The sequence below is a fragment of the Triticum aestivum genome, chromosome 3D, assembly GCF_018294505.1.
Source record: "Triticum aestivum cultivar Chinese Spring chromosome 3D, IWGSC CS RefSeq v2.1, whole genome shotgun sequence".
Classification (NCBI taxonomy): Eukaryota; Viridiplantae; Streptophyta; class Magnoliopsida; order Poales; family Poaceae; genus Triticum; species Triticum aestivum.
This window is the reverse complement of record NC_057802.1, coordinates 571,756,862-571,769,823: the sequence shown is the minus strand read 5'-3', so window position 1 is coordinate 571,769,823 and position 12,962 is coordinate 571,756,862. Positions and strand designations below refer to the sequence as shown.

The following is a 12,962-nucleotide window of genomic DNA, read 5'->3' as shown; positions in this document are numbered from 1 at the left end:
AAATAATTAAAACTTTAGAAAATCATATAAAATAATCCGTAACTCGGATGAAAATACTTTGTACATGAAAGTTGCTCAGAACAACGAGACGAATCCGGATATGCAGACCGTTCGTCCGCCACACATGCCTAGCATAGCGAACACGCAACATTACCCCTCCGGTTCATTTGTCCGAAAACGCGAAACACTGGGGATACTTTCCCGGATGTTTTCCCCCTTCGCCGGTATCACCTCCTACTACATTATGGCACAGCTGGCACCGTTACTTGTCTTGTCATGCATTGATATGCATATGTTTGCATTGTATTCAATGTTTCTTCCCCCTCTTCTCTCCGGTGGACTATGAGACTCGAGCCGCTGCTGGTGCCCCGATCGACTACGTTGTTGACGACCCCTCCTTGCCAGAGCAACTAGGCAAGCCCCCCCCCCCTTGATCACCAGATATCGCCTATTCTTCTCTCTACTGCTTGCATTAGAGTAGTGTAGCATGTTACTGCTTTCCTTTAATCCTATTCTGATGCATAGCCTGTCTTTGTTACTACTGTTATTACCTTTACCCGCAATCCTAAATGCTTAGTACAGGATGCTAGTATTCCATCAGTGGCCCTACATTCTTGTCATTCTGCCATGCTATACTATCGGGCCGTGATCACTTGGGAGGTGATCACGGGTATATACTTATATACATAATATGTGATACATGTGGTGACTAAAGTCGGGTCGGCTCGTAGAGTACCCGCAAGTGATTCCGATGTGGGGGCTGAAAGGACAGGTGGTTCCATCCCGGTAGTGGCGGGCCTGGGTTCCTGACGACCCCCGACTGTTACTTTGTGGCGGAGCGACAGGGCAGGTTGAGACCACCTAGGAGAGAGGTGGGCCTGGCCCTGGTCGACGTCCGCGGTTACTTCAAAATAACACGCTTAACAAGATCTTGGTATTTGATCTGAGTCTGGCCACTGGCCTATACGCACTAACCAACTACGCGGGAACAGTTATGGGCACTTGACGTCGTGGTATCAGCCGAAGCCTTTGTGACGTCAGCGACTGAGCGGCGCGCGCCGGATTGGACTGGAACGCCTGCTCTTGTATTAGGAAGGCTAGGTCTGCTTCCGGCCTCCCATGGAACGTGCAGGTGTGCAATGGGCCATGGGCCCAGACCCCTGCGCGCATAGGATTTAGACCGGCGTGCTGACCTCTCTGTTGTGCCTAGGTGGGGCTGCGACGTGTTGATCTTCCGAGGCCGGGCATGACCCAGGAAAGTGTGTCCGGCCAAAGGGGATCGAGCGTGTTGGGTAATGTGGTGCACCCCTGCAGGGAAGTTTATCTATTCGAATAGCCATGTCCCTCGGTAAAAGGACGATGGGGAGTTGTACCTTGACCTTATGACAACTAGAACCGGATACTTAATAAAACACACCCTTCCAAGTGCCAGATATAATCCGGTGATCGCTCTCACACAGGGCGACGAGGAGAGGATCGCTGGGTAGGTTTATGCTATGCGATGATACTTGGTGAACTTACCATCTACTCTCTTCTACATGCTGCAAGATGGAGGCTGCCAGAAGCGTAGTCTTCGACAGGACTAGCTATCCCCCTCTTATTCTGGCATTCTGCAGTTCAGTCCACCGATATTGCCCCTTTACACCGATACCCATGCATATGTAGTGTAGATCCTTGCTTGCGAGTACTTTGGATGAGTACTCACGGTTGCTTTTCTCCCTCTTTCCCCCTTTCCAATTCTTTCTGGTTGTCGCAACCAGATGCTGGAGCCCAGGAGCCAGACTCCACCGTCGACAACGACTCCTACTACACCGCGGGTGCCTACTACTACGTGCAAGCCGCCGCGGACGACCAGGAGTAGTTTAGGAGGATCCCCGGCAGGAGGTCTGCGCCTCTTTCGATCTGTATCCCAGTCTGTGCTAGCCTTCTTAAGGCAAACTTGTTTAACTTATGTCTGTAGTCAGATATTGTTGCTTCTGCTGACTCGTCTATAATCGAGCACTTGTATTCGAGCCCTCGAGGCCCTTGGCTTGTATTATGATGCCTGTATGACTTATTTTATTTTTAGAGTTGTGTTGTGATATCTTCCCGTGAGTCCCTGATCTTGATCGTACACGTTTGCGTGTATGATTAGTGTACGATTGAATTGGGGGCGTCACAACTTGAGAGAGCCGACTATTGCAGATAAACCCGCTTGTTGGCGATGAATGCCAGCGAGCGCTTCCCAAGGATGCTTGGCAGCATAGACTGCATGCACTGGAAGTGGAAGAACTGCCCTTCTGCTTGGTAAGGGCAATATAAGGGACATGTCAGGGCTTGCACTGTCATACTTGAGGCCGTGGCCTCACAAGATCTCTGGATCTAGCACTCTTTCTTCGGCATGACCGGATCGCACAGTGATATCAATGTGCTTCAACGCTCATGGGTGTTTGCAAGGCTTGCAGAAGGCAACAGCCCCCCCCCCCCCCCCCCCGTGAATGTTAACATCAACGGCCATAACTACGACAAAGGATACTACCTAGATGATGGTATCTATCCTCAGTGGAACACTATCGTGAATACAATCCTCAACCATGTCGGGGAGAAAAGGAAAAGATTTGCCCAAGAGCAAGAGAGTGCTAGGAAGGATGTCGAGCGTGCCTTTGGTGTTCTACAATCTCGATGGAGCCTCGCTCGGTATCCTGCTAGAACTTGGAGCACCAAGAAGTTGTGGGAGGTGATGACTGCTTGTGTGATCATGCACAATACTCCCTCCATTCCTTTATATAAGGCGTATTATTTTTGGCACGGTGACCAAGGCACATAATTATAGAGAAGTTAGGACAAAATTACCCTTGAAAAATCTTTAGGTTAGGGGAAAATAAATCAATTAGTCCAAAAAAGTAAGAAATACAAGCAATGAAGAGAGATATACTTTTTTCTTTTGCTACAAGGAGAGATACTAACAATCAGGAGAGAGATAATTTCCTATTTTTTAGAGGGCTAATAAGGGAATTATCAGGAATTAGATGAAATGCACCTTATATTTTGGAATTTTATCAAAAAACAAATGCACTTTATATAAAGGAATGGAGGGAGTATGATTGTAGAGGATGAGCGTCCGGAACGTATCTACGATCAAGGGTTTCAATTTCAGGGTGAGAATGTTATGCTTGAGCATGCAGGAGGAGAGACAACGTCTGCACAGTTCATCCAATTTCATAATGAAATGCGTGATTGGGAAACTAACATGCAGTTGCAAAATGATTTGGTTGAGTATATGTGGGCTCATGTTGGCAACCAACATATGTATCCTTTTTAAAAATGTATTTGAGACAATTTAAATTTTATTCAGCTTGTAAACTATACTAAATTTATTTGGTTCTGAAACTATGCTATTTTTGTTTGCCTGTGAAAACTATGCAAAAATGTGTGTATATTAGTTCAAAAACGGCGGCAAGCCAGCCATGCGGGCGGATATGGGTCGGCGCGTCGGGCGCACTGCCGACCTAAATCTTAAACAGGGCAGACGCCAAGCGGGTGGCCGACCCAAACGGACAAAATCGCCATCCGTTTGGGTCGACGCGTTGGAGTTACTCTTAGTACCTAAGAGAACCAACTGTGGTAGACACTGAGAGGCTCTTGGCAATCTCAGAAGCAAGAAGGTGGCCAGGTTTGTTTGGATCTCTTGACTGCATGTTAAAAATGGAAGAACTGCCCGAACGCTTTACAAGGGCAATATCAGGGTCACGTTAAGAAGTTCACTGGTATTCTTGAAGTAGTTGCATCAAATGATCTTTGGATTTTGTATGCTTTCTTTGGCATGCCTGATTTTCACAATGACATCAATGTGCTGCAGTCATCGTCGTTGCTTGCAAGGCTGGCTGAAGGAAAAACTCCTCCTTACCACTATTTAAGTTGCCACATCAGGGAATACAAGCAAAACACTTTCAACGTTCCAAATAGACCAGGAGAATTTGGTGTGCTAATTTCGAAGATTGGATGTTTAGAGTTTGTTTTTGTTTTTGTCTACAAGTTTAAGGCGTGTTTTGGACTTTTTCCGTGAATGCATGAAGAAGGGAGCATGAAAATCCGTATTAGTTACAACTGCGACTTGGTCTTAAACAGTTTTTGCAGGCACACTGTGCATGACTCGCGCGCATGCATAGGATAAGAATTTAACTATGAGCAGCACACTGGTCACCGTCGAGTCCGCGGAGAAAACCATTAAATCCGGTGTGCAGAGATTGCACATACATGCTCCAGAAGACACTGTATAAATAGAGATGTTCCAAACTGACAAACCACAATCCACAGCCCCACCTGCTCGACCTTCTAATCTCTGGCAGTTGGCGCAAGGAAGATGACACTACTAGTCCTCCTCGTCCTGGCAGTCTCGCTTGCCTGGCCGGCGTCCAGCCAGCCTCTGCCGGTGCTTGTTCCGGTGACCAAGGACCCCGCCACCTCCCTCTACACGCTCCCGTTCCACAGCGGCGCCAACCTCGTCGTCGACATCGCCGGCCCGCTCGTCTGGTCCACGTGCCAGCCCGGCCATCTGCCGGCCAAGTTCCCCTGCACGTTCCCCACCTGCCGCCTCGCCAATGCCTACCCCGTCCCGGGCTGCCACGAGCCAGGCTGCGAGCAGGAGAGGCGCAAGGACGGCACGTGCACGGCGTACACGTACAACCCGGTCACCGGAGTGTGCGCCTCCGGGAGCCTCGACCATACCAGGTTCGTGGCCAACACCACCGACGGGAGTAACCCGGTGAGGCAGGTGAACGTGAGGGCAGTGGCGGCGTGCGCGCCGGAGACGCTGCTGGCGTCCCTGCCCCGTGGCTCCACGGGCGTGGCCGGGCTCGCCGGCTCCGGCCTGGCGCTGCCGGCGCAGGTGGCGTCCGCGCAGAAGGTCGCCAACAAGTTCCTGCTCTGCCCCCCCCCCCCCCCCCCCCCGCCTCCGCGAAGGCAACGGCGTGGCCATCTTCGGCGGCGGCCCGCTCCAGCTCACCGCGCAGCCGGGGGTGGACTACACGCAGGAGCTGGTCTACACGCCGCTGGTCGCCAAGCACGGCAACCCCGCGCACTACGTCTCGGTGGAGTCCATAGCCCTGGAGGGCGCCCGCGTGCCCGTCCCTGCGCGCGCGCTCGCCACCGGCGGCGTGGTACTCAGCAGCACAAAGGCGCACTTCACCTTGCTCCGACGCGACGTGTACCGCCCGTTCGTGGACGCGTTCGCCAAGGCCCTGGTGCAGCAGGGTGCGCAGGGCGGCCCCGTGGCGCGCGCGGTGAAGCCCGTGGCGCCGTTCGAGCTGTGCTACGACACGCGGTCGCTCGCCAACACGCGGACCGGGTACTGGGTGCCGGACATCAGTCTGGCGCTCGAGGGTGGGATGAACTATTCGATGAACGGCTTGCTCTCGATGGTGAATGTGCCGGGGGGCGCGGCGTGCCTTGCGTTCGCGGAGACGAAGGGGGTGAAGGCCGGGGACGGCAGCGCGCCGGCGGTGATCATCGGAGGGTTCCAGATGGAGAACGTCCTGCTGGAGTTCGACATGGAGAAGAAGCGGCTCGGGTTCTTCAGGCTGCCGTTCTTCACGCGGTGTGGCCACTTCAACTTCACCCGGACCGGCTAGACTTCCTCTTCTATGTGATTGATAAAATAAAATTTGTATCTCTAGTTCTCTACTGCTGAACTAGTACTACGGGATATATGCTACATTTGTCGTGAGGTTCTATGCAAGTCCATTTGTCATGGTTAATTTTCTCGAACTTGTTTGTGTGTTGTTCAGACAAATAACATGTAGGATAACGCGAACCAACCTGTGGTTGGATGGTTAAAGGGACTGTATGGTATCCCCAGCCCACCAGGGTTAAAGTCCTGATGCTCGAATTCAACGGAAGGAGACGTTTTCGTCGATGATGAAATGCCTACGGTGACTTCGTAAATTTCAAGATGATATGCCGGCTCAGTCTTTAGAAGAACTATTACTCTGCCGTGCCCTGTGTGCCATTGGGCACCTGACATGTGGGCCAGGTTCTCAACGGACCCACATGTCAATGAAAGAACGGTAGGGTGCCGAACGTTAGAGGATCCTCCTCCACTGCATGGTGTGTTATGTTGGAATATTAGGCAAGTTCATGATTAATTCCAGTAAATAATTCATGACTAGAAGAGATACTAGCATCCAATAATCTAGTAAACTAGAAGTACAACAAGACATGCATAACAGCAGCAACCACGTAACAATAGCTGTAGAAACAGACATGGACAGAGAATGTTGGACGTACTGACCGTTAGCTATTATGGATGCGACGGTGTTGATGACGATGTTGGCGACGATCTGCTGCTGACGGCGATGAATACGACGATGAGTAGCACAGCCCGACTTGGACGGAAGACGACCCGTGATGACGAATTTGAGCAGTCGCGCACAGCGCTTCCCAAAAACCTAATTCGTCCTTTCCCAGTGCAGGATCGCAAAGACGAACGGTTCTGGAGACATGCTCTCCCACGCGCCGATGCACGCCGGCGTTAGGGATGGAGTAGACTACGACGGCGGCGCAAGTTGTGAGATGAGGCAAAACCCTAGGTGTTTCTTGGTGCGTCTCTGGCCGCAGCCGGTAGCTGTATATATATATATATATATTAGGACCAGAGGCGGTATTGTGTCGCGATCATAATCCCAAACCGACTCGGTTTCTAATTCGTATACTTACCGGACAAGAAATCAAAAACTTGTCTGCGCTCCTGCAAGGAGACGGATCGGATTCGGCGGACCATTCACGCGCATGTCGCATGTACGCCTCGGCGAGGCGAGCGAGCGCGCGCGTGTGGTTTTTCCCTTTCTCTTCTCACACACCACTTAGAGTGGTGGAGAGAACCCACTATATAAAGAGGTCCAACTCTTCTTCAACTTCCAGGGTGGGACTAAACTTAGCACCACCACTTGCCATTTTACACATGGGCTTTGAGATTTCAGAAATTGCTATGGGCCTAGCCCATTAATTCTAACATGTTACTGCAGAGGGTTCACATGTTTCAGCTCTTGTTCCATCTAATTCTCAAAAAAAGCTCTTGTTCCATCTTGTACTCCCGAGTTGCAAAAATGAAGTTCACTTTGGTGAGTTCTCTACGCGCTCGCATGTGCTGCGAAGTCTGTAGGGCGCCAACATGATCTTGAGGTGACGTTCACCTGAGAGTGATGACAGTGTGAGGTAATGGCATTCACCCTCCCAACCAGCGGATCAACTATTTACATAGTGCACCTCTTGTGAACCTGGGCTGCATAAAAGAAAACATCTACCGGCCATCACGTGCCTCACAATTTGGGAACTTGTGGAAGCACGGAAACGCCATTATTTTCGGCAACGCAAATCTCGCAGAGCGGCTAGCTAGTCTTACATACTAGGATCTTGGAGGAAGGCAAGGCACGCGGTTCATTAGGGCTTTTAAAGGGGACATGCAACCTTTCTTCCACCATTTGTATATGTTGTGTAGGCAGGATATGGATGAGTAGACATCGCATTTAATCGTGGACGGCCTATTTGGTCAAGTTGTAACTCGGTGGATGGGTATCTTTAGCCTTTCTTCTATAAAGTTATAAAACGTGCAGCTTCCCTTTGTGTGTCAACAATAGGAAAATTGATCAATTGAAGGAAATGTGGAAGATATTGCGATTCCAAAACATGCACTCCCTTCATTTTCTTATACAGGACCTCTATGAAAAATATGGTGTGCATCTATACAAGACCACCAACAGCAATCGAGGCAAAAATTAATCATATTTTCTCGTACTAGCAACCTGTTTAATACTTGCATGCATGAGGTCATAATGGCACTCAACTATTTCCTCACGCTCAACATCCACTCAGGTTACTATTTCTTTCTTGCATGAATGCAGCGTATTAAAGATTCCAGTAAATGAAAATCAAAGCTAGCCTGCAAAGTAGACATTAAATTTTATGTTAATACATGTAATACTCCCTCCGTTTCCTTTTATATAAAAATGGAGTGAGTACTAGCAATTTATTATTTACTCCATCTGTTTCCTTTTAATTTTGATGTAATGTTTTGTCCAAAGTTAAACTTTATAAGGTTTAACAATTTTATATTTAAAAATGTTAACATCTACTCCCTCCGTTCCGTATTAAGTGTCAGTTGTGTCACTGATTATATTTCCATATTAAGTAATTGAGGCTGGAGAAATAGAACTCCAAAGCAATCGAGGAAGTAGTACACTTTCCATTTCTTCTTTACTACTTGGTTAGGTTTTTTGGTGCGTGTAGACTAAGGCCAATTTTTTTTTAGTGAAGCGCATAGTGATATCTTTATTTTATTCAACGATTCTAAGCATAAGGATACCCCATGCTTAATCCAACACCATAATAAGAAAAAATAGGATAAATATTAACTGAAGGAAATATCATATCTTTTATTATACTTATCAATCAAAATTAAGTTACGTATGGGACATTGGGTTATATCTTGAGTGCCTACAGATGTTTTTTATTTGTTGCAGAGGAAATATAAACATTTCCTGAAAGTTGTAGAACAAGCTAATGCGTGTTAAATAAATAAACTTCAAGATTTTATTGATCTGTTTTCATATTGATCATCCATGCAATGTTCTGCACACAACAAGTGTATCTGCTGGCTGTAGACAACAAATGTTCATTAAAAGTTTTCAACTAATGTACCATTTGAATAACTATCATGTGCAGATGCATGGGTTGATGACTAGTTTATCAAACACAAATTGACCCTAATCAAACACAAAAATGCTTCAAATTCTTTCCATGCATTTTACGAGATAATTATAAAGTGTTGAAGGAATATTATTTATGTTTCCCATATGTCATGGGATCTATTACACGATATTAAGAATTTTTAGTACACTTAATTTTTCGGAAACACTAACGCCCACACGTGTGGGCGTTCTCCAACTCGCCCACATGCCTCGATCCTCGTCCACTGCCTTTTGCATGAATCTTAGCACGAAAAGGTTGATTTTGTGTGCCACGTAAGACAAGTCGCGTGTGTGGCGTGTAAGAGAGTTCGTCCGCACGCCGGTTTCCCCTTCGAGGTCAGCGGTTGCGTGTCGGGGCGTGCGGTTGAACTGCCGTCGCGCCCGCACGCCGCGCACGACTTCTGTTCCCCGTCTCCCACGACTTCTTCGAGGTCAATTGCCACGTTTTTTTCCGGGTACATGGCAACTGCCCTATATGTGATTGTAAGCAGATGGCAACTCTCTCTTTACCCGAACATGTTATTGTTGCCATGTCTTTTTTGTAGTGCTACGTGGCAACTGCCTAATGTTAGTAGGTGCCATGTGTTTTGCAGGGTACATGGCAACTGCCCTATTTTATGATTGTAAGCAGATGGCAACTCTCTCTTTTATCCGAACATGTTATTGTTGCCATGTCTTTTTGTAGTGCCATATGGCAACTGCCTAATGTTAATAGGTGGCAACTCATAAAGATACCACCGTCGCCCACACACCCGTCTCCTCTCCCACACCCAAAGCTGTCGGTTGCCATGTGTTTTTACAGGGTACATGGCAACTACCCTAGTGTGCTTGTAAGCAGATGGCAACTCTCTATTTACCCGAACATGTTCTTTTGCCATGTCTTCTTGTAGTGCTACATGGCAACTGTTCTAGTGTTAGTAGGTGGCAACTCCTAAAGTTTTCAAATCATGGCAACTGTAATAGGCCAGACCATACATGACAACAGCTGCAATTGTCCAAAAATGGCATCTGGCAGTTGACCTGAGATGGCAACTGCAGTTGAGCAACCATGGCAACTGTAGTTTAGCAACATGGCAACTGCAGTTAAACGGACCAAGGGAATCGTGGGGGACACGTGGTGACTGCCACACGAGGCGTGTGGCTCGCAGGCGGGGAGGGGCGACGGTCGTGCGGGCCGCATGGTCGCTCGCGCGGACGCGCAGGGCGATCGTGCAGCACACCGAACGCGCGGGCTGTAGCTGCATTCTCCCGGACGCCGTCCTGCGGGCGGTGTTGTCTCCGTGCCACACAAGGCGTGCGGCACAACCCCCAGATGCCACATGTGTGGCAGTTATCGTCGTCCTAATTTTTCTGTCAATGTTTCACGTTGCTAAAAATGCAAGTACAATAAATGTTTTTCATAAACTACTAAGTATAACTATGTATAATGCTAGACCGTGCAGATGCACAGGTTGATGACTAGTATAATAGAATGGCAAATCAATTGATCCAAAGAAAAATCAATTGCTTGAGGAATGCCAAATACCGGTCTCGGTCTCAAAGCTCCGCAACGCATTGGCAAGAAATTGATTGATCCGAAGAATAATCGATTGCTTGCAGGTATAGCAAATCCGTTAAAAAGTAAATTACAATAAAAACTTTAGGAAAATTTGATGAACCTTTTTTAGGGATTTTTTTATGAACCGTTTGTAACAGGTGGCATGTGCTTTTATTTTACTCGTATACTAAACAAGATGGAACAGCTCACCAGTGTTTCAGGCTACTACATAATCTACAGCATATGTTGGGTATGTAGTAGTCCAGTAATACTGTTGTAGATAGACAGATTTATTATTACAGGCAGAGGCAGTAGGTCTAGGCGCTTCGAGTGAAATTGAAGTGGCTGCACTGCATATAGTAGGGCATCGGGCGCAACCCGAGCCGCTTCTTCTCCATGTCGAACTCCAGCACGATGTTCTCCATCTGGAGCCCTCCCACGATCACCGCCGGCGCCCTGCCGTCCCCGGCCTTCACCGCCTTCATCTCCACGAACGCAAGGCACGCCGTCCCCGGCTCTACGTCCACCATCGAGTTCACCCCGGGCATCCTCCAGCCCCTCCCGCCGTCGAGCGCCAGCGTGACGCTCGGCACCCAGTACCCGAACCTCGTGTTGCCCAGCGTCTGCGCGTCGTAGCACAGCTCGAACGGCGCCACAGGCCTCACCGCTCGCGCGACGGGCCCTCCCGGCGCAGCCTGCGCCGCCAGGGCCTTGACGAACGCGTCCACGAACGGGCGGTACACGTCGCGGCGGAGCAATGCGTAGGGCACCCTCGTGCTGAGCATCACGCCGCCCATGGCGAGCGCGCGCTCAGAGACGGGGACGCGGGTGTTGTCCATGCTGATGGACTTGACGGAGATGTAGTGCGCCGGGCTGCCCTGCTTGGCCACGAGCGGGGTGTAGTCCATCGACTGCGTGTAGTCCGACGCGTCCACCCAGAAGTGAAGCGGGCCGCCGCCGAAGATGGCCACGCCGTTGCCGTAGGCGCCGCCGCGGGGGAGGCAGAGTAGGAACTTATTGGCGACCTTCTGCGTGGACGCGACCTGCGCCGGAAGCGCCAGGCCGGAGCCCGCGAGCCCGGCCACGCCCGTGGAGCCCCCGGGCAGCGACGCCAGGAGCTTTCTCGGCGCGCACGCCGCCACGGCCCTGACGTTCACCTGGCTCACCGGGTTCCTCCCGTCGGTGGTGTTGGCGACAAACCTCGTGTGAACGAGGCTCCCGGCAGCGCACACGCCGGTGACCGGGTTGTACGGGTACGCCGTGCACGTCTTGTCGCCGCGCCAATCGCGGGCGCAGCCGGGCGCGTGGCAGCTCGGGACGGGGTAGGCGTTGGCGAGGCGGCAGGTCGGGCTCTTGCACGGGAGCTCCGCCGGCAGGTGGCCACGCTGGCAGGTGGACCAGACGAGCGGGCCGGCGATGTCTAGGACGAGATTGGCGCCGTCGTGGAAGGGGATGGTGTAGAGGGAGGTGGCGAGATCCTTGGTGACCGGAGCGAGCACCGGAAGACGTTGGCACCACGCCGGCCACGCCAGTGCGACCAGCGAGGCGGCCACGACGAGGAGGACTCGTGCCATCTTTCTTGCGCCAATGGCCAGTGAAGATCGATCGGGACGACGGATTGATTTGTCAGTGTGGAACTGATGACTGATTCGACATGCATGTATGTGCGTCTCTTTTATACGCACCGTGTGGGTTCTGGTATTGAGCATCCGAGCATGTGCCATCTCTGCACACCGGATTAATTGGCGACCACCGTCGACGGTGACCAGTGTGCTGCTCATAGTTAAATTGGTTTGGCGTGCGGCCGACGCACAGTGTCGGTTCCTGTCCAAATGTGGCTTGCGTACACAGGAAGATGCATGCAATGTGCGTATGCAGAGCCCTAGACAGACCATGCTCTGTGATATACATTCACCGAGGCTGTCCGGAACGGGAGTATCACGGCTACTATCATGCATGCCAACTGGCAATTTTGTTGAGATAAGAATGAAAGACTTGCGTATCATAACAAATGCTATGCCACTATATGTCATGCATGACAATATATAACGTTATCTAACAGGAAATTCAAATTTTGGCTCCCAAGAGCACGTGCTCTCTGGCCCAAAAATAATTTTTGAAATGTCAAGAAAATCAAGACAAAATTTTTATGTTCTCTTCGTCATATCCAAATGCTACCTGCAAATTTTGAGGCAAGAAGGTTAAGCATTTTGGCCTATGAAAAAAAAATCAAACACCAAAGGTCACCCCAATTTTGTCTTTTTCACTGACAAAACACTGCTGCTTTATTTCACATGAAATTTGTCAGGCATGCTTGCGACACTAACACGACCACCCACAAAAAATTTCAGATTCTTTTTGAAAACATTTAATATTTTATTTTGCGTTACTGTTCACCCGGGAGCTAAAACGCCCCTCCTGTTATCTAACATACTAATCTATGATACTATGCATTACGAAGACAGTATCATACACTAGTATCATACGCATGATAGTTTATGATACTATCCAGTACGGGCAGTTCAAGCCATCAATCAACCAGATCGAGACTCAAGACTCCAGACTCGGCTTGTTAATGCATAGTGAGCCGTATATAATAAGAAAAAATCAATTACATGGGTGATCATTGCACGTTACCCCATGTTTTAAACCTAATTGCACTTTCCCTGTACGAGCGAGAGAGTATCCTGTCGAAATCAATG

At 49.5% G+C, this 12,962-nt stretch overlaps 1 protein-coding gene and 1 pseudogene across 1 annotated transcript; one reads left to right on the top strand and one right to left on the bottom strand.

The window, feature by feature from the left end:
* The first annotated feature begins 4,342 nt into the window (after nt 1-4,342).
* Nucleotides 4,343-5,609, top strand: LOC123075537 (chitinase CLP-like; annotated as a pseudogene).
* Nucleotides 5,610-10,577: 4,968 nt separating this feature from the next.
* Nucleotides 10,578-11,834, bottom strand: LOC123075536 (chitinase CLP-like). The gene has a single exon (XM_044498119.1). It carries the CDS (start codon nt 11,832-11,834, stop codon nt 10,578-10,580), a length of 1,257 nt encoding a protein of 418 aa, XP_044354054.1.
* Between the last annotated feature and the right edge of the window lie 1,128 nt (nt 11,835-12,962).